General features: G+C 38.4%; 1 protein-coding gene across 2 annotated transcripts in view; it reads right to left on the reverse strand.

The window, feature by feature from the left end:
* LOC100770349 (glutamate receptor 3) overlaps nt 1-22,032 on the reverse strand; it is a 268,038-nt gene that overhangs the window by 181,152 nt on the left and 64,854 nt on the right. For both annotated transcript variants that reach the window (XM_035450026.1, XM_035450028.1), the window contains exon 3: nt 14,628-14,867. In XM_035450026.1, coding sequence (XP_035305917.1) covers nt 14,628-14,867 — 240 coding nt within the window. The remainder of the gene's footprint in view (nt 1-14,627; nt 14,868-22,032) is intronic.

Here is a 22,032-nt window from a genome sequence, read left to right on the forward strand (position 1 = left end):
ATGAAGTCGGGACAACAGGAAAAAAAACAAGGCTACTTCTTGATCATAAGTCTAGCAATTCCCCAAACATGGCTTCCATCTGTCCTTTGGGCCCAAGGGTGTCTACACTTATACAAATGTCATGTCTGAGTCCATTGTCCCTTAGCCATTTCTGCCATTTTCTATGAGTTTCCAAGCTCTTTTCATGGGAACACGTTGTGACTCTGCTAGAGTAGAACCTAAATTAGCCCACTGAAAGGATAGGCAGCTTGGCGCTGTAGCACAGTTCTAGGGGAGCTCAGGCACTAAGGCTCTTTCTCTGTTGAAGCAGCACCACTTGTTATTGGAAAGAGCTCAATAACAGTGGCTAGCAGTTACAGATGCCATGTGCCAGGAACTGTTCTAGGTGCCTTTTATGTTTGTAATGCATGTAGCAATGCTATGAGTTAGGGACAATTATGGTATCCATTTTGAAAGTGAGGAAACATACATGCAATGTAGAACCTAGTGTCTGTAGCTTTACTTGGCAGCCATGATATGGCCAAAAACATTTATTGTAGGAATCACTTGTCTGATAATCATTTGTAGATTTTTCCTATTTGATGCATTGACTTATTGACTTGCTAATTAACAGAGGAAATGGGTAGAACTGGTTGGATTGCCTGAACAGGTAAATACAGGAAGAACATGGGAAGTTGCATTAACTCTTCCAATTTGATTGGGCAGTACCTTACAAACACAACTGTGATTCTGTGGACACAAAAGCATGAACCCATCTCATATCCTAAGCACTCATCTACAGAGCTGTTATTTTAGCTTCAGGGAATGGCCTGGTCATTTCCAGCGTTTGATTTTAGTTTACATCATGTCATTCTCCTTTATTCTTATGAGACAGGGTATAACACACACACACACACACACACACACATGTATATATACACTTATACTATCATTACGCAGATAAAATAATTGAAACATGGGCTAGGTGTTGGTGGCACACATCTTTAATCCCAGTACTTGGGAGGCTGAGGCAGGCAGATCTCTGTGAGTTTGAGGCCAGCCTGGTCTACAGAGTGAGTTCCAGGACAGGCTCCAAAGCAATACAGAGAAACCCTGTCTGGAAAAACCAAATAATAATAATAATAATAATAATAATAATAATAATAATAATAATAATAATAGAAACATGGTAGAAAGGTCTTAATGTGATAAATTTTGGACTAGCCTTTAGATCTTTTTAGAATACCACTTTCTAAAGTAGAATTACAGATTAGAAGACTCATGAACATGACAAAATATGGGGCTGATTCATTTTTTAGAATCCCAGTTCTCAAACTGAACTTCCAAAGCCTTTCCAGCTTGACATGTCTGATAAAAATTTTAACATTACTATTTAGTACTGTGCTAGGTGGATAAAAATCACTTAATAAAGCTGTAGTTCTTTCTTTTGAAAAACTCTAGTTTGCTGATGAATCATGGCTCCGTTGTGTTATTGAAAGGAATAAAAAATGAAAGAATGGACAGCTTTGGTAAATAGCACTGTCCTGGTCCCTTCCATGTTCTGTGCCCAGAGGAAACCCGTCAGTCTTCCTTTGGATTTTCAGCAGGAAAATCCTGCTGAGAGCTTCTGAAGGGAGAGGAGAACCCAGCTAAGCTTTGGAGGCCTCAGCTCAGCATTTTGGTGGCAGAAAGTGCATCTTTGGAATGAGTCTGTGCTTTGCTTGTGGAGAGCTGGCAACTTCACACTTGATGCAATTTGAGCTTCTTCAGGAATAAAATGTCTTCTATCAAATCTCCTTAGCAAAACTTATCAGGCCTACAAGTGCTCCTTGTTCATTCTCTTTGTGCCTCCTGTCTGTCTTTTAGTCATTAGGATTTCAGGTATGGTACTGACCAGCATTTGTTTGTTTTTTCTTTGTTTTGATGGTTTTGATACTACCCCATTTTTTTTGTTCTTGTTTTTCCAGACAGGGTTTCTCTGTGTAGCTTTGGAGCCTGTCCTGGCATTCACTCTGAAGACCAGGCTGACCTCAAACTCACAGAGATCCACCTGCCTCTGCCTCCTGAGTGCTGGGATTAAAGGCGTGTGCCACCACCACCGGGCGATACTACCCCATTTTTGTCTCCACCACTCCTAACTAATTCTGGTTTCACAGACCATGATTTTGTTTCCTACAGAGTCCTCTTAATTCCAGTGGGGAATTTATAATCAAAGTGATATCCTAAAAGTCCCTTTCCCTGGAATATCTTCCTTACTTTCCATACTTGGGCAAGCCTAACAAGCTAGAATAAAAAAAAAAAAAGGAAGATCTGTTTTCACAAGACATTCTTTTATTCTCACATAAATGCCCTTCAGATTATCAAGGCCTGGGTTGCCTCTTGTGTGGCTAACCAAGAACTGACTATATTAGCTCTCCTGACTAATATCTAACTGACTATATCATTTTTTTTTATTTGTACAATACCTACACAGAGATTTTGAAGAAGGTTTTCTGTCTTTAGTTTTATAGTTGCATATGTAGAGATAATATCATTTTACTCTTATCTTCAGAGAATTCATGTGGTTTGCATGAAATAGTGCAAAAGCTACATCCCAGCCCTTGAAAGTCCTTAGCATTTAATGGCTTTGTATTGGTTGATGTTCAGGGACCATTCAGAGTCTTTAAAATCTGCCCATTACCAGGAGCGTCTCAGTTTGTTGGGCTAGGGAAGTAGTGCTTTGTGTGGTGGCTTGGATTAAGCTCCAGATGAGCAGTACTCTACAGTGAATCCCTATCTTTAAAATCAAAAAGAAAAATTAAAACAATAAAACAAAAGAATAAGAGCCCCTTATCTGAGCTAGGCACTGAGCAGGCCAGCAGAGTAGTGTCCCCCCACACCTCCATCATTTCACTCCGGAGGCAGAGACAGGTGGATCTCTGTGAGTTCCAGGCCAGCCTGGTCTACTGAGCGAGTGCCAGGACAGTCTCCAAAGCTACACAGAGAAACCCTGTCTCAAAAAACTGAGAGAGAGAGAGAGAGAGAGAGAGAGAGAGAGAGAGAGAGAGAGAGAGAGAGAGAGAGGAGAGGGAGAGAGAGACAGGGAGACAGGGAGAGAGACAGGGAGACAGGGAGAGAGACAGGGAGAGAGAGAGGAAGAGAGAGAGAGAAAGATTACCAAAAGGAAAAGCATGTAGATGCTCTGATAGTGTCTGGCTAGTTAAAGAAGTCAATGTAGATAGTTATTTTCATCTTCAACTCCTAGTAAGAGAAATAAGGCAGTTCTAGTTTCATTAGAAATGGAAGTGCTATAGTAGCTCCCAGGATTTTATAACACTTAACATTCATGCTAGAATCTATTGATTTACATATATATCTAGGATATCTTTCTAAACTGTGAGCCTATTATGAAGAGGCACTCTGTTTCATTCACATATACAACCCTAGTCATGCACTGATGAACAATTTTAATTATAGGATAATAGACTGCATCCCTCATTTTATAGATGTGGAGACTGGAGGTTAAAAAGGCCATGTAACTTGAGTTTGATTCCAGCTATTTGATGACAGAGATGGGCTTAGAACCAAAGTCCTGGCTTGATGATCCATTCTTTCAATGCCATTAACTAGACCACTCACTTCTTATAACAGGGTGTTCTTGGTGTGTGGTGACAACAATTCTGTCCTTACTAAACTCTTGACAGACTGCTCGAAGCCTTGTACTTGAGAGAATCTCAAGCTTGGCCTATCAGAACTTGAACAAAACTCTGACATGATCTCTAAAAATTCAAAACCACATTCCTACCTTGATCATAGCCCATTTAAAAATGCCTGTCTGAGGAACTCAAGGCTGAAAAATGAATTTATTGTTTGTTCTAGTCATTTCCTAAATATAATGCCTATGTACTCCAGCATCTAATGGATGGTTGGAGCCTGAGTTCAGTGAGTATCACTTATCAAAACCGCATGAGTTTCCTGTGGACTAAGCTTCCTGGTTATTTGTAACTTTTCACTTACCTGATTGAGAACCCTATTCAGCTGCTCCTATTTACTCTCTTTTTCTCTAAAATACCCAGGAACTTTTGTACAAGTTGAAAATGAGTTCAGTTCATGCTGAACTCTTTCCTTACTGCAGTAGTATGTTACTGACTAAAATCTGTTCTGAGCTGCTGGGTGTCCAGCTGTGTTTACCTTTGACAGTGGTTAGAGACTGATTATATGAGAGGAGACAGACTGTTCCTGGATAACTTGCATCTATTTCTGAGCTTTCCTTCATACCTCATAGATGTTGTAAATTGTTAAATCTTAGGGGATAGAATGCAAGTATTCCATGTGACTGTATGCCTATGAGAAGGTAAATATGGCTTTAACAAAATTTGCTATGTAATTTGTGACATCCTCAGTTCAGAGAAGCCTCCAAACGTCTCTCCTCCTCTTAATAGCTCACTGTAGGTCTGTTATCCATGAAACTGTCTAAACCTCTATTTGGGGGAGGGGAAGCTATTTATATTTTCAGTCTAATCTACCACTTGGTATAATGAGTTCCATATGCTTCTCCCATTCTCTACCTTCTGTGAGAAGTAGAGTTTCCTCTTTTTGTCCTAAGCTCACCTCTATATGCTATATGCCGGTAAGACACACTGCACACAAACCCATGATTTAGTAGAGGAAATGACCTGACTATTAATTGTTGTCTCTGTTTACAAGCACATTAAAAATTCAAATGAAAGAGATCCAGAGTAATGCAATTGAAAGCAAACACACTGGCACCTAATTACCCCAAGGAGAAGGATGTAAATCCTTAACAATCCGGAAGCCTGTTAACACAAGCACATGTGGGAATAAATAACTGGAGGCCTACTAGGAAATCAGTGCCTAGCCAAGTGCTGCCTGCCTGCAGTGAAGTTGAATCACCTTCTAAAAGCTCAGTGTGGCTCATGAACATAGCCTGTCACCCTCCTTGCCTGACATGATCTTAATTAGCCTCTCTTCTACTGACGAGAAAGCCTGCTGAGGCAGTTAGCGCCAGAGAATTCATCGTTTGTGGAGTCGACAAAGCAGGACAGCAGCAGACACTGGCAACTCATTGATTGAAGTGAATCCAAGAAAATGGGGAAGTCAAGTAGTCTTTATTTGAGTCCTTCTTCTTCCATGAACTAAGGTGCTCCACAGGGAATTTGCAGAATGGACAAGCTGTGATCCATGTAAATGCCCCCCAACTGCCTTGGCAGCTCATATTTATTCCCCCTATTGCCCCCCACCTGCTTGGCAGTTCATATTCTGTCTCTCTTGCTTTTGTAAATTTGAGTTGAGGCATCCTGTGTAGCCATGCTGATACCAGACAATGTGTTTGACTGCAAGACAAGGGGAGAGAACTCTGTGGATTTTGCTGCAAATTGCACTTTTGCTGGAGCATTAGTTGAGGAAATGGAATTTTGCCAGTATTGCTCTCCCTTTCTTTGTTTACTGCCTATTTTCAACAGCCCTGTAATTGCTTTCCATTTTGTAAAAGGAACAGTGCTCCTTTTTAATTTTTTTAAAATTGTGTGTCTTGTCCTGATCTATGTTGGAGAGAGATGATAGGAATGCCATGTTGTATTGGTTCTAGAGGCCAGCTTGGCATTAACAATGAAGGTGAGTCATTGCTACATGAAGCAGTTCCATTGTGGGCTCAGAAACATGTCTTCTTCCATGATGTCTTCCCTGATAACTCTAGCCTGCACATCAGGTACTCTATCTTCTTTGGTTTCCCTTGGGACTTGAAATCCATACCACACACTATAGCACTTGCCTTATGTTATTTCATAATCATTGTTGTGTCATGTGCATTATTCTTAACCCTCTTCTCTTATCATGATGTGAACTATACATACTCAAGGATTACCCCCTTTTGAACATTGTTGCTAATGACAATGTAGGCACAGTGAAACGCTCAACTAATGTTATTTTGGTTCTCAGTCAGTTTCTTGAAGAGTTCCTCCAACCAGTCCTTTGAATCACTGCCTTCCCACAATAAACATTTTGGAACAGGTAGTTCCAAGCTGGGAGAGGGGATGCTGTCTTGCACATTACAAAATGTGTAACAGTATTTCTGGCTTCTCCCCACTACTAAAATTTGTCTATGTAGTGCCATATGTCCCCTGAGGGGCCAAAGTTTATTTCTCCAATGAGGGAAAGTTTTGACACTATAATAAAATCACTAGAGCTAAAATTCATCGAACATGTTATTCTGTTCGGCTAGGCACTAAAGACTCCATATACATTCTCTTCTGTAATTCCCATACTGTGCCTTCATTTGAACTGATGTCTACAGGGCTCCACGAGACAAACCTCAAAGTCACAGTTGCAGGATTACTACACCATCTATCTCATTTTCAATATTCTCTCAGGCTCAAACCCAGCAATTGTAGCAAATCGCAGCTAGACCCTAATGGTCTAAATAACATTCATTCATTAAGAAGTAGATATTCAGCTTATGGAAGCTTAATTCCTCAAGGAACCTAATGTAAGCAATGGAAGGTCAGAGGAAAAAAAAAAACTCAACTCTGCCAGCTGTCACCTTCTTTTCCCAAAGACGTGAGTACAGTTCCAAACAGCTGACGCTCATGGTGGTAGTGGTGGAATGAAAGATTTATTTCTTTTGCTCCAATGATGACATTCTGGAGCAGGAAGCACAATTTCTAGCTAGTCTATTGAAGGAACTCCTCCACTAAATCCTGACCAGCTGTCTTGCAAATAGTACAGTCAGTCACAGGAAAGGTAGAACAAAAGAAGGTGACTAGTACAGCGTAGAGTTCTCATTCAAAGACGGAGGGGATTCTCCAAGGCACATCTTGTGACAGGAGTACCATCTCTGCAGTTGAAGGACAACCCAAGAGAGAAAATTTGACATTTTGGTATAATGTGTCTTTGGAGACAAATGTACCTCTGGCTGTGAAATCAATTCAACCTCAACTTCACTGCCACCAAGGAGTTAATGATACATTAAAATTAGTCATGTCATTTGATGGAAAAATATTCTACTTATGGAAATACCTTTATAGGAAAACTGCCTTTCTGAGTCTGAGCTGGAAATATTACAGTAAACAGGATCTAATCACAGCGAAGCCTTTTTCAGCTTTGCATGACAGCTGTAAAATATGACAGCATTTATTAATAGTTGCTGCAGTCTAATCTGCAGCATTGGAGAGCTACAGAAAAAATATGTTAAGCTACTAAGAGAACAATTTCCCCAGTAACTACTATTCAGCTTTTGAAAGGATACTTTAATGTCTTGTGAGATTTTTTATTCTTCCCCTACAGATAGTCCAACCCCAGGAATGAAGGAGCTACTAAGCTAATAACCTTTGTGGAGAGGAAGTGTTTAAATGATAATTTATTTCAAGAGCTGACAACAAATTGCTCGGCACTTTCTCTTTTTATGCCCCAAAGCAGTCAAGGATGTGCAAATCGAAGTATTAAAAATCTGACAGCTTCAGTATTTTCATTTTCAATGAAACCCTCATTATAGACATATGTACAGCCTTTTATTCACAATCCAGTCCAAATACTCATTCACTAGTATTATTGTAAGGCTCTCAAGTTGCTCTCATCACAATAGATTAAGCAGCCTGTAGAAACTACCAACTGTCTTAGGTCCTGTCAACCCCAATTACCGCTGCTCAAACAGGGGAATTTAGTATCTGTCTCTCACAGGATAATGTAGTCTCTGGGACTTCCTAATTTATTCAGATATAAAAAGTACCTTGAATTCCAATATAAACTCTCTTGACTTGACTTTTCCCAGAAAACAACTGGACATGACTAGAATTGGAGCCATCTATTACCTTCATACATCCTTTCACTAGATCTTGGAGTGGATGAGAAAAAGACAAGACAAAACAAAACATAAACAAGACCTATTTTTATGGCGAAACCTGCTACTCTCAGTACTTGACTGGAAATTTGAGGCAATCTTTGATCGTCACCCAACCATTGGTCATTGATTGCTGGCAGCCACAGCTAGACATAGCTCCTTAGCACTGTGAACTTTCACATTCACGTCTTGCTGAGGTCTAGAAACAGTCTTAGCCATAGAGATGAGTGTATGAATTCTCTTTGCTTTAGATCCAGGCCTTGTAATATTTGTCTATTTCAAACTTGCATCCTGCCTGCATCCAGAATTTTGCCCTTTCTCTGCTTCCACCTTTTTTACTTATATGTCCTTTAACTTGGGTCTTTTGCCTCCTGTCTACCTCGATCCCCAATGTTCTGGTGCCATAAGATACAATATTTAAGCCAACTGATAGTGGGTGCATGCCTTTAATCCCAGCAGCCGGGAGGCAGAAACAGGTGAGTTTGAGGACAGCCTGGTCTACAGAGTGAGTTCCAGGATATCCCAGGCTACACAGAGAAATCTTGTTTCAAAAACAACAACAACAAAATAACAACAACAAATATATTGCATTTATTTGTGAGCACGATGGTATGAGAAGTAAATTAAGAACCGAACTGCATCTGAAGTAAAGAGGACCCAAGAATTGTATCCTTCGAAGAACTGCTACAGGAAAAATGAAGGAAAAGGCCATTTGTGTTTTTAAATGTTAAGACAGTGGGAAGCAGTATGCCAACAAGAGAAAAGCACATAGTCTGTGGACTGTGGCAGATCTAGGGTGATATGTGGTTTTATTACCTTGGTGTTGTATAACTCTAAGAACTATTATTTGAAGGTTCTTTTTTGCCTTAGTTCCCTCAGTTGTAGAGATGTATAGATGTTACTATGATGAAATGTGATAATCTATAAAATCAAGTACTAGTATATATTGAATACTTAAGGTATACCCCAGTTTGAGTACATGTCTATGTGAGCTACAAACTGAATTCAAAGCTAGCCTGGTCAACTTAATGTGACACTTTCTAAACAAAAAATTTGGACATCTAGTCATAGACCTTAGTGGTAGAAGCCTGCCTAGCATGAATTCTTTTGCATGTGCTTGTAGTGTGAGAGAATGTGCATATAGACAATAACATATGAGAATTACTGACTTATTCTCCCTCCCTCCCTCCCTCCTTCCCTCCCTCCCTCCCTGTCTCTCTGTCTCGGTGTGTGTGCACGCATGTGTGTGTGTGTGTGTGTGTGTGTGTGTGTGTGTGTGTGTGTGTGTTTGAAGAGGAAGAGGGAAGAAATGTTATAGAGGGATGTAAAGAGCAAGAATAAAAGACAGTGAAAGGGAAGATTTTGTGCCTTAGCTGGCATAATAGCATTATGAAGTTAAACCACGTAAACAGTGTGGATGACAGCATGCAGAAAGGTGTGAAAAAAGGAAGCTCTGCTCATCTCAGGAGAATTCCAATTCAACCAGTCTGAAAATATGCATGGTCCTCTGAGGAAAGCCCTCTTTCTCCTTGTCTTAGGGAATCTCTTTACTACTTAAGACCTAAAGGACCTTCTAAAACTTCCCCAGCATCTTAGCAGTCTGAGAATCTTTATTATTTTGCAAGGCCCATGCTGTAATGAATGCAAATGTCATTGACAGGGATGGCAACATTTGGTTTTGATTTTTTTTCATGGAGCCATGAAACAAATCAGTTTCTGCAGTAGGGTTGTCAATTCCTCAGAGGCAGAGATGAACACGGCTTCTTTGAAATCCCGTAAGTGATCTAGAGCAACCTAACGCTACAGAAAGCTCAAGAATTGAATGTTGACCAACAGAATGATTGTTAGAGCTTCCCACTTTTTGCCACAACCTTTAAAATAAGATAGCCATGTCTCCTCAAAGGTTGTTGACTTTCAAAGAGTTACTTGGGAACTGAGTAGTGAGTTTTAGATTCAGAATGGGAGACAGTAGGAGTTTATTGAATGCTGGGAAGAGGGTTGGCACTAGTTGTCTCAAAGGGTACCTAGCCTATTACCTCATTATCTAAGCGCACAGTCACAGCTCAGCTGGATTCTTTCATCTCCGTGGGTTCTGACCATTGAAGCTAAGAAGAGGCATCCAGTACTCTGTGCCTTCAGTTCTCAGGTGTGTCTCTATTGTGAAGGATATTGTTAGTATTTAGAATACTTACAACCAAAAAAATATGTGTAATAACTGGCAGAAGTGGCCAACTTTCTTGGGATGGTTTTAGAATCTTCTGTATAGGAATGTGTATATGTGAGCACCCTCCCAAATTGGATTCCTGGTACCTGAGAGCTCAGGATTAAAGTTGACTTGTAGAAGTAGAGAATAGAATAGCGGAGACAGAGGCAGAAAAGTCTGTAGAGGTTGGTCAAGGGGTACACATTTACAATTAGAAAGAAGGAATGGGTTTTGGTGTTCTGTTGCCCAGAAACATGAGTATAGTTAACAACATTCTGTATGTTTCAAAAATAGCCACAGGGGAGTTTTGTGAATATGTTCGCTACAAAGAAATGATAAATAGATAAGGTGACCCATATGCTAATTACCCCAATTTTGATCACTGCGGAATGTATACATGTATCAAAATATCACATTGTCTCTCATAAATATGCATAAACTAGTGTGTGCCAATTAAAAGTGATAATAATAAAAGGAACCATTTTTTTGGATTAAGGTTCTATTTCTACACAAGTTCCTTGCCTGAATAGAAATTTCTTTTCTCCTGAATACACGAAGTCATTAGTAACCACATAAATTGGCATGAATAAATTGGTGAGCTGAGGTGTTGTCATTAGCAGGGAAAAACTATTAATCAAGAGGAACAAAATGCAGGACATGACGATTTGTGAAGGTGTGGAGGAAGGGTAGGCAGAGACAGAATTTTGCTCCTAGCGGGGAGGGCAGTCACAGAGATATTGTACAGTGAGGAGCACTAGGTAAACAATGAACAGGGATGCCAATAAAAGGAAAGTTTATAGAGAGGGTAGATGACAAACTTAGGCAACCTCATAATTTTCCTAAGAACTGACCTTTTATGTGTATAGAACCAAATGCATATTTTCTAACATGGTGTTATTGAAGCAAGGTGACATTTTATTAACTAAGTGAAGCAGTGACTGGCAAATCCTGAATCAGACCTTCCTCTGTAGACAGAAATCAGAGCAGAGCCAGTGTACCCCTCAGAGTCATTCAGTGTTTGATAACACCAGAGAAAAACAGCCATGTTTGTGCAACATATCTTTTAAATGACCTCCAAGGTTTAACCCATTCTTTGGCTTCTTATTCATCCCTGGATATAACCAGACCAGTTACAACACTGTATATTTAGGTTATTTGGGAGTAATTTTCAGTGCTTCCTCTGTCTCTCTTGGTCTTCCACATCTAGTGTAATTTAAAATATTATAAAATTGTATTTGATACTATAATACCTCCCCATCATTTGATTACTGAAGCAATAGATATCACTGAATAAAAAACACAGAACAGATCCGTTACTGAGTTGTTTAAAGATCTGTTTATAATCACATTGGAGTTAAGGGGTTGGGGAGTTTATGTCAGACCAGATGAAGTAACAACGCAGAGGCCATCATGTTAAGTGATAAGTGAATGGTGTGGACAAAAGGGTTCTCTGGGTGTTTAGAGGTAGGCAAGATTTCTGTTCCTCAAAACTGGTTCAGTAAAGAGCATCACCAGTTTTATTCCTTATACTTTTCTCTACCGCAGCCTTGTTCAAGTTATCATCATTCTGACTTGCATGACTACAATGGCTTTGTTCCCATTGATTTTCCTTAATTCACCACTCTATTAACCACAGAAGCTGAAATTAAGTCATTTGACCTCTCTGCTTAGAATCTTGCAATACCTCCCACCTGCAGAATCCACTCTCCTTACCATGATTCCTGGTCATACTCCATGACTAAAACATGGCTCTCCTCTATCTCTGTAGTCTTCTTTAAAACCATCCTCCCTTCTTCTAATTTTTACCCACACTGGTCTTCATTAATTTCTACAGGTTCTTTGCACTGACTGTTTCCACATTAGGCTGTGTCCTTCAATATTTTAGTTGCCAGATTATAATGCCCATCATCAATAAGGCTATCATGGAACATCCTTTACAAATTAGGTCCAAGTATTGTAATCTTTGCTTCTTTCATAGAACACTATCTAAATGTACAATAATGAGTTCTTATTTACTTTATTGTTCTGTCTCTCTTAGAAGGTAAGCTTTATGAAAGTAGGAACCATATGTGTCTTGTTTACCATTATAAACTTAACAACTACTAAGTGAATAAGGAGGGAAGTACAGTTTGTTGTGCAGTTAGAAACCTTGAAACAATTTTCATAATCAAGATATAGGAGAATATTTCAAGCAGTAGTTGAGTAAGTGCAGTTGATAACTCAGAGACATGGAACTGGCACATTTTGACAATAGTGACAAAAGGGAACTACCTTCAGGAAATAGATCTTATAAGGTTGCAGAGGACAGTTAATTGGCTGAGGCATAAGCATACTGAATCATGAAGAATAGACTGTATATTTTCCCACGTGGGTATCAAAGTTATTAAAATTTTGGGATAGGTTTTGGTGCAATGTTTTGAGAAGACATTCCAAAATGGGTGTTAATGTTAAAGTTTATGTAATATATTTCTCAAAAACAAAACACATTAGTGCCACCTGGTAAATAGCACAAGAGGAAATAAACATGGATTTGCATGAATCAGAAAGGATTTTTTGGCTGTCAGACCATAGAATTGCTCCAACTATTTAATGAGATGGTTTAAGGATTAAAGGATGGATAAGAAGCAGACTTAGATGGTATCAGCTTTCTTTTTCACAGTAGAGATCTAATGAGCAGAGATTGTTTATAGGTGATCATGAGAGAATGAATGCATTGGGTCTTCTTTGGAATGAATGGAGTTATAGCATTAACAGAAATTATCTTAAATTAAAAAAAAAATGTTTCAGGATAGAAGCTGCTGGTTTTCAGCCTTCAGTTCTAAAAACTGCAATGCTCCATATTGCTTTATATGTACTATATAGAAATTAACTAATTCACCCTCAGCATTTTGAGCTGAAGGAAATACATTAAAATAGAGTACATGGTGAATTAGAAATTTTAAACAATGTTGTTACCCTAGTGGATCAAGGCTCTGCTTGAACACACAGAGCTAGCTCCTTACTTTGCCTTTGCCATATTTTTTAAAATATAATTTTCAGTATTGAATCTATAATATACTTACATTATTTCCCTTACCCTTACCCTTTCATGTACCCTTACCCATTGCTGTCTCTCAAATTAATGGTCTCTTCCTCTTTAATTGTTTGTTACATGTATAAAAATATCCCAAGATACAGAAATACAAACTGCTCAGTCCATATAATGCTATTTGTATGTATATGATCTCAGGACCAAGTACTTGGTAGTTCTTTATTTAGAGTTGAGGCCGCATGATGCTTCTGTTTTCCCTTCCTCAAGAAATTCTACTATAGAGGCCTATTCATTCTAAGCAGTTGTCTCTGAAAACTCTGCTTTTTTGGCATTCTATCTTTTTACAATCTTTAAAGCAACCAGAATCTAGTATAGCATGAATTGTCATATGAATGATCTTTTTTGCTGACCCCTATTGGAATATATGAATCTGTCATAGAGGTAGAATATATCATCAAGAGTAGATAGTAGCTTGCAAAATCATTAGATTAATTCACTGGTTATATATAAGTTGCAATTAGTTCCAAAATACAAAGTTACTTGTGTGTTGTATACTGTAAAAAAAGCCCCACAGAGTCATAGAATTTTATAGAAGAAAACGGACATGTCTTAGGTGAGGAGACCAAGGTCAAGAGAGCACCAGAAACTTGATCAAGATGAGAAAGCTAGCTAGTATCAGATCTTGGGTTGGAACTCTCAGATCCCAATTCAGATCGGTGAATTTCAAGCCCACTTTGCTGGTATGTATTCTAGGTAAACACAAGTTTGTGTGTTTCGTGATATAATCTGGTGCTGCAGCTAAGTGTGAGAAATGTGGACAATACTCTTGCTCCTTAGGAGCAAATTAGCATCTCAAATTATGTTGATCAGAAAGAGCTTTTCTCTGCTACCCCAAGGACCAGGAAGACATGCCTTTCATTTGTTTCTTCTTTCCCTGAATCTGAAACCATGAAGTCAGAGAGAACCACTCATATTTAGTCTACAGGCAAATGACTGACATAAGAACATTTATGGTATGTCACAATAGCAATGGCCCTCAGTTTCACTGAGTAAAACACCAAAAACAATTGGATTTGAAGGGTGCATCTAGTTGTATTCTGACGTGTATGTTTCAACATACAATTAGTGTATCTTAAGTGGGCAATCATCATAGTCTCACAAGTTTCATTTTCTGAAATCTTCCAGATTGGGCTTCCATATACTATGTGGCACAGAAGATCATACACGTACATGAACATTTTTATTCTTTAGATCAAAAACTTTATTTGATAGTATTCTCTGCTTTTTTATTTTATATCAAATAAATTGTTTTCTGGACGAGTTTTTTTTTTTTTTTAACAAAAATAATATCCATGGGTATATCCCAAGTCACTTCTTAGTGAGGATGTATGCATAGTACTTAAAAAATTAGGTTCTAAAATTGCCATTGATTTATTTTTTTCAAGTTTGATTTATTTTGCATGTTAAAAACAAATTTAAAGGAGAAGTAACCTTTATGCACTGAAAGGGGTGCATGTGTGACGAAGTTTTAAAATCACTATCACATGAATATTCAGAGTAGAGTAGATGTGTCTCCTTACCTCGTTCTGTGTCATAGAGATATACAAATTTCTCCCACTTGTAGTAGCCCAGAAGACTCAGAATGGCCCCCTTCAAGGCTGGGCGCATCTGGATGACAAACTGCACATCTGCATCAGTGGGAAAGCTGGGTGTGACAAAGGATGTGTGCAGGGCCCCACAGAAGGAGGTCAGGGTGTTCATTGACATCTGGTCATAGAATCCAAAGATAGCATACACCCCTCTGGAGAACTGGGAGCAGACTGCAATGAGAAAGAGAGGAACACATTTCAATAGGTCAGTTGTCCCCTGGGGCATCTTGTAAGGTTAGAAAGCCAATGCACAATTAATCTCTAAATTACCATGTCAAAAAGCAAGCAAGCAAACAAACAACAACAAACCAAAAGAAGCCAAGACTCTAGAGAAATCTATAGATTCCTCTGACAGTCCAGGTACCCCACAGGAAAATAATTAAGCAAGAGAAAACTTTATTGGCTACAGTTACATATTATCTATGTTTACAGTGGCCAAGAAACTCAGAAAGGAAAGAGTTGACAGTTGTCCTATTTCTTATAAGTCTCCTGCTCATTTCCAAGACACTACAGGCTTTTATCTTGCCACAATGGTTGCCCAATGACCCCTTAGTGTGGTCATGCCACTATGAAGACACACTTCAGATTTTTCTTCCTAGTAGATGCAGATTGAGTCAGACTAACTGCAAATGTGTCTGCCTGGAAATGTGTTCTTCTTGCTGTTATATAGTGTTATAACCACAGTTCTATTATGATAAAGACCATTCACGTAGAGTGCTAATTTAGAGGATTTCAGATGGTGGACAGGCTGTGGCAATGGCTGACCTTTCAGTGGCCATTGAACCACAGGAGGCAGTTGGCTGCTTATTCTGCCCAGGTATAATTGGCCAAGTTCTACTTTGATCCTATTCCATTTTTCTGGTCGACTCATTAGCCTACATAGAAAAATTCCACAGCCCCCTCATTGTTGTCAGTTCTCCTTCATTTCAAAATGGGCCATGCCACTGCCTCTTCTCTCTTCTGGCCCAGAAGAGCTTAAAAAATGTGAACCAATTTCAATATTAGCTTCAGTAGAACATAATTAGCAAAGCAAATCAGCTACAACAACACTGTGTGGTGCATTCCCAAACCAAGTGGAAATGATCTTTAGATTATCTGCACCACTGCTCCCTTCCATTCATGCGAAGCAGACATAACAAGCATAATGCAATGTGATTTAAGAGGTCCTGCCTGGTCTCCCTTATCTGCTATGAAACCATAGATTCCAGTGGTAGGCTCATTTCTTTCATTTTATGGTGTTAGAAAAGTCTGTGGCTTGGGAGAGGGATTAAGTAGAATCTTTAAAGTCATTATCATGATGAAACAAATTAATATGTTCAATTAGTTACTGAGAATGGGTGGGAAAGCAGAAGGACAAGTGATGATGGGAATGAGTGTGTTAGAGAAGAGAATTACAGGGCTGGGGGGCCTCCCTGAGAGGAAAAATAGTAAAGTCAGTAAACAACATGCGGAAAGAAGCCATTGAACGTAGAAGGTTGTCAGTAGAGACCAATCAAAATCATTTTTTCACCACATTATGGGAAATCGAGTTCTTGATATCTGTGGTATCTAGCTTTCCACAACGCTGTTTAAATATATGCAGATTAGGGTCACTCATTAAGCAAACTAATTTAGGTTGAGGAAGGCATTTCAAAGATGAACATTTAGTCCATCATTTCTAGCATAGTAGACCACCACCCTTGATTTGAGAAATTCCAAATGGCCTCAAAACAATGGCAGCTAGTGGATGAATCTGGGATACTCCAAGATGAGAGCCACAGGGAGTACTTAGAAACAAAATGATCTTTGGCTGTCATGAAAGGAAATACTAAGGAAAATTCCATTCTAAGTTTATGGAAGGCTTATGATATCAGGTCAAATACTGGCCAATAATAATGTTAACAGCCATACTAATGATAAAAATCACACCGCAGTAATAGAAATGTTTGTTTAAAATAATAAGAATCAATGAGTGGTAAATAATATTTATCTAGGCACTATGTTTAGTAGTACAACTATAATCTCATTTAATTTCTCCATGGACTTCATGAACTATTGATACCTTTACTATTTTGTAGCTAATTTAGAGACCAAAAGTGTTTCAGCTACTAAGTAGAGAAATCAGTATTCTAAAACTTACAGTCCTTGCAGCCCAAATCCAAAAGAGTCATAAAATATATATTCACTTGTGTGCGATAGGGTTTTCATATTTAGCAAATAAAGATAGATGTCCAATTAAATTTGCATTTCATATACATAATAAATTGATTTTAGTATCCGAATATTTCAAATTCATTCAGTAAAGCTTATTTGTGATTTATCTGAAACTCAAATTCAACTACCTGAGCATCCTTATTTTATTTATAATTCAGGAAAGAAGCTGTGCCTATTAATGGTCATGGAACTAAAAGGCTCGAACAAACAATCATGGTCCTTCAAACAAAATGATCCAGAGGACAACTGATAGTTGTCAGCTCCATACCTACTAGAAAGCATGAAAGGAAGATCCCAGAGCCCTACATAGAACAGGCTTTGAAGAGATGTAACATGCTTTTTTGCGTGGAGAACCCCATTCTGACTAGTTTGTTTTAGTCAAATAAATGAAAAGAAATTAAAGTGATAAGATTCTGGTTAATAGAAAAATAAGTGTTGTTTTCCTCTTATATCTATTATTTTGACACTAAGGAGTCCTTTATGAAGCTTTCATACTTCATTGAATTGGCTTATTTATTTAGAGTATAATAAACATCAAGAAACTCATCACTCAATCCAAGAACTGTAACATAGCTAATAACTTTTAGCTGTATGTGTCTCTTCTATTTCACTTGTTCTAACAAACTCTTGCCAAGTTCTAGAGACAGACACATGACAGTGGCTATCAACAAGCGTAAAGAGAACATCAGTACATCTTCTACTGTCTTTATGTAAAGCAAAGTCCCAGCAAATACTGACACTTGCAAAGGGTTTCCTTTGCTCCACTCACTGCAACAAGTGTAGATAGCATGAGTAGAAGGCCCAGAGAGCATAAGGTCAAACGGGAAAGCAGGCACAAGAGGACAGTTGTAGTAGCTCCGGAAAGAAGCTGGAGTACAGGGGACCTTGGCAGGGCTTCTCATAGCAGATTCTGCCAATCATCCTTGAGTAATCTCCATTTTACACATACACATACACACACAGTATATGTGTATGCTTATAATATTAATATTGGTATACTTTTATATATAATATATAACATTGATATTAAAAAGAAGAGGTCATAAATTTGAAAGGGAGTTGGGGGCATTGGAAGAATTGGAAGGAGAGAGGGGTGGAAATGATGAAAATACCGTACATGTGTATAAAATTCTCAGGTCTTTGAACAGAAAGTATGTTTTTAGATTCCTAGAATGATCTGGAAGGAATCTAATGATTTTTTTCCTTATTTATTACTTTTCCAACCATGGTTATTGGTGTTGGAAACCTTCTTTGAAGTGGATTTTTTAAAGATAGAATCTCATCATGTATCCTTGACTGTCCTTGGATTTTCTATGTAAAATGGGCTAGCCTCAAACTCACATAGATCTGTCTACCTCTGACTCCCAAGAGCTGGGATTGAAGATGTATGCCACCAGCCTTGCTTGAAATGAAATTATATGTACAAAACTCCAATACTTATATAAAGAGACAAATATATAAAAGAGACAAAGTGGAGCTCATGTGTGTGAAGAGATTTCCACTTGTCTGACAGTCCCTATCATAAAGAAACTGGGGTATTAAAAGTGTCTTATACAAGGTCACACAATGAATTATGAATCAGGCTCTTAGAAGTGCTTTATCAGTGTGTCCTCAGCATCCCTATTCCAATGCTATCTAGGGCAGTGTGGATTAGGATTTGCCTAGAATGAAAGTAATTTACCTTCAATTCTTAACTCTCAGCCCCTAGTTTTGGTACTTGTAGATTTTTACAGGATGTCTGTTTCCTTGGCTGAATCCTTAGTGAACTATACCCATTTCTTTTACAAGGACAGTCCTTGGTAAAATACAGATGGGAGATAAATTTACCTTACCAATGTTAAAAGGCTTAAGTAAAGAGATAAAGGCACCATATTTTAAGACAAGCAGATCTTGCTTCCAATTGGCTGCATGACTTAGTGTAGATTAATTAATATCTGTGAGTCTTGGGTAGGATCATTGTGACATATGTAGGTTTAGAAGTTAGACTCTAGTGATAATATTTATTGTCACCTCGGTAAGATCTGGAATCACCTAGGAGACAAGCCTGTTAGCATGCATTTCAGAGAGTTTCTAGGTTGTTTAATTGAGATGGAAAGAGCCACCCTAAACATGAGCGTCACCATTCCATGGGTTTGTTTCCTGGACTGAATAAAAAAGACAAAGCAAACAGAGCACCAGTCTTCATCTCTGTCTTTCCTGATTATGGGTACAATGTGACCAGCCATCTGATGCTCCTGGTCCCCATGAATTCCATACCATGATGGAATTACCCTTGAACTATGAGTCAAAATAAACCCTTCCTTAAATTTTTATGTCAGAAGTTTTTCCCATAGCAATGGGAAAAATAACTAACATAAGCCTATACGTTGAAATCTTGTATTGATTGCTTAGTAAATTACTATTTTATTTCTGTGCCTCTGACCTTTTACTTTTTTATAGAATTGAAATAGTAATAGTGCCGATGTTAACACTGTTGTGAAAATTAAAGAGAGTTAATTGATGAGAGGCATCTAGTGTGTATTTATAGAGAAACTCTGTTAACACTAGCTCTTAATTTACTCAAAAATGTTAACTGAATTTCTACTATGAGCTAGATGGGCACTCTTAGAAGTATGAAAAACTATCCTGTTCTCATAATCTTATATATTATTGACGAGAAAATCCAACAAACAATATCAATAAGTAAAGCATGAAGTATGTTAATTTCATATAGTCAGCTTTTATTCCCTCAGCACACTTTGCTGTCAAGTGTATCATGTTGTTTTACCCCCCAGCAGCCATTGTCCCCAGCCTCACACTGCATCCTTAGGTAACACAGCTTGTCTTTTCTTTTGCCTGTCTGATCCATTTCTTCACTGCTCTTTCTCATTCTTGTTCCTGGGTAATAATGGGTTACAAAAGAAATCCCACTAATTTGGCTCAAAAATCTGCTATTGTCCTCTGCCTCTTGTTCTTTCTATATAATGCCTGTGTGAAGGTAAAATACTATTCTGGCCTATGGTCTCTGAACCTTCTTGATATGAAAAAATATTAGCTTTCTCTTAGGAATACCTTTTCCCATTTATAAAACTGAATGTTTCCCATTGGAGATGTCATTTGTGGCTGTCTCCTGTTTTCCTAGTGACAGTTTTGTAGTGCTCCAGCTGTGTTCCCTTTAGTGGAGAGTGACTAGCAAGGCTGGACCCAGATGTCACACTTATATTTATAGTCCCCCAAATCTGTATTGTTGGGAAAGGTAGCATAAATGCACAATATAACATCTAATTACACCACCCGTATTCCAAAAAGCATGATTAAAAATGTCAAACAACTCAATTATTCCAAATATCCAAATAACAATGTTGGGGATCATTTACAGAACACTTTTCATACCCTTTTGAATCAAGAAGAAAAAAGGGAACTGAAGTCTCTTGCTGATCTAACATGTGAAGCAAGCACAAAGCAGAGCAATAGAGCTCTGAAAGAACTGATCTGGCTGTATCATGAGAAGCCCGTTTAGGTAATACTAGAGTGTATTGAATTCTAGCAGATCAATGAAGCACAGCACTCAGAGAGACTTGAAGAGATCATATAGACTAGTGATTTTTAAAGCTGCTCCATTAGTTCACAGTGGATTTATAGTCTGGTGAAATGAGTATGTGTGTGTGGTGTGTGTGTGCGTGTTATGTCAGGGATGAGGTCACTCTTACACATGAGAGACATACTCACTTGAAAGGTTTTGTTCATTAGTCCATTGACAACTCACACATAGGGCAGGCCCTCAAGAAAACAGGAACTAAGATGCCTATATTTTGACTTGCCAGTTAGAACAAAGGAGGAAATGAATAATTCGAAAGTAATACCATATAGACTATGCAAAAAAAAAAACTGGAAAGATCCATATAACAAACTATTCACATAGTGTTTGAGAAGGAGAACCTACACTGAAGATGAGAAGGTGATGGATACTCCATGTGCTTTTGAGACAGGGAATACCTTTCTCCATTGTATTTCTGCTTCCTAGCATTGCACACAGAGTAGGAGAAGATGATGTTGATAACTTTGGCAATGTGTACCACAGGGAAGATTATATCATATCTCTGTCTCCCATAAGCATATCTCTATCTCCTATGCAGTAGGCAAAATTGGGCCCTCTCCAAATATGTCCATATCTTAATCACACAAATCTGTGAGTGAAGTTAAATGGTAAAAGGAAATTAAAGCTATACGTAGAATTAAGATCCTAAAATAGTGAGGTTGTCCTGGATTATCTGTTGGCCCTGGTGGAAGCAATTGTGGAAGACAGAGGCATAGAAGAGTATATATTAGAGTGATAGGTTATGAAAAAGACTTAATATGCATTGCTAGCTTTGGAACCAGAAAGAGATCATGAGCCAAGGAATGTGAGGGCCCTCTAAAGTCAGAAAAGGCATTCAAATGAGTTCTTTTTCATGGCATCTGGATCACAATGCAGTCCTGTTAACACCTCAATTTTAATATGACAAAATCTGCATCATACCTCCATAACTGGAGAATAATACATGTATGCTGTTTTAGAACTGTGAATTGGGGGTAATATTTTATGGTAGTAATTATTAAACTAATATGCTAAATACAGTGAAATTAGTTTGGTGACTGTGGATCGATCCTCTCAGACTGAAGGGGGCTCACTCTTTTAACTGTGAGACACCTCTGATGAAGCCACCTTTATCTTCTGGGTCTCTCAAGTGCCAAATAATACATATCATTTCAATTCTACAAATTCTCACTGATTTTTACTAGATATTCAATAACACAGAAAAGACATTGTGTGCGTGTGTGTGTGTGTGTGTGTGTGTGTGTGTGTGTGTGTGTGTGTGTACACGCTCGTGAGTGCGTGCATGCATACAAATGTATATCTTTAGTCTCTAAGTCACCTTCTTCCTGTCAGGCTGACCATTAGCTGAAAGAGTCCAAGCACCCCCAAATCCCTGACATCTCTATAAACTTTGTTCTAAGTCTTCTTTCATTCTAATGATGGCATGATGGAGACCTTGTAGTCCTCCATTTATGCAACCTATATTCTGCTTCCATTTGTCTACTGAAACTGCTTTGCAAGTTAGATGATGACCTTCATCAGAGCCATAGCCAGCTTTATTAATGGTTATCATGGGTCTTGACTGCT

The sequence above is a fragment of the Cricetulus griseus genome, chromosome X (genome assembly GCF_003668045.3).
Source record: "Cricetulus griseus strain 17A/GY chromosome X, alternate assembly CriGri-PICRH-1.0, whole genome shotgun sequence".
NCBI lineage: Eukaryota > Metazoa > Chordata > Mammalia > Rodentia > Cricetidae > Cricetulus > Cricetulus griseus.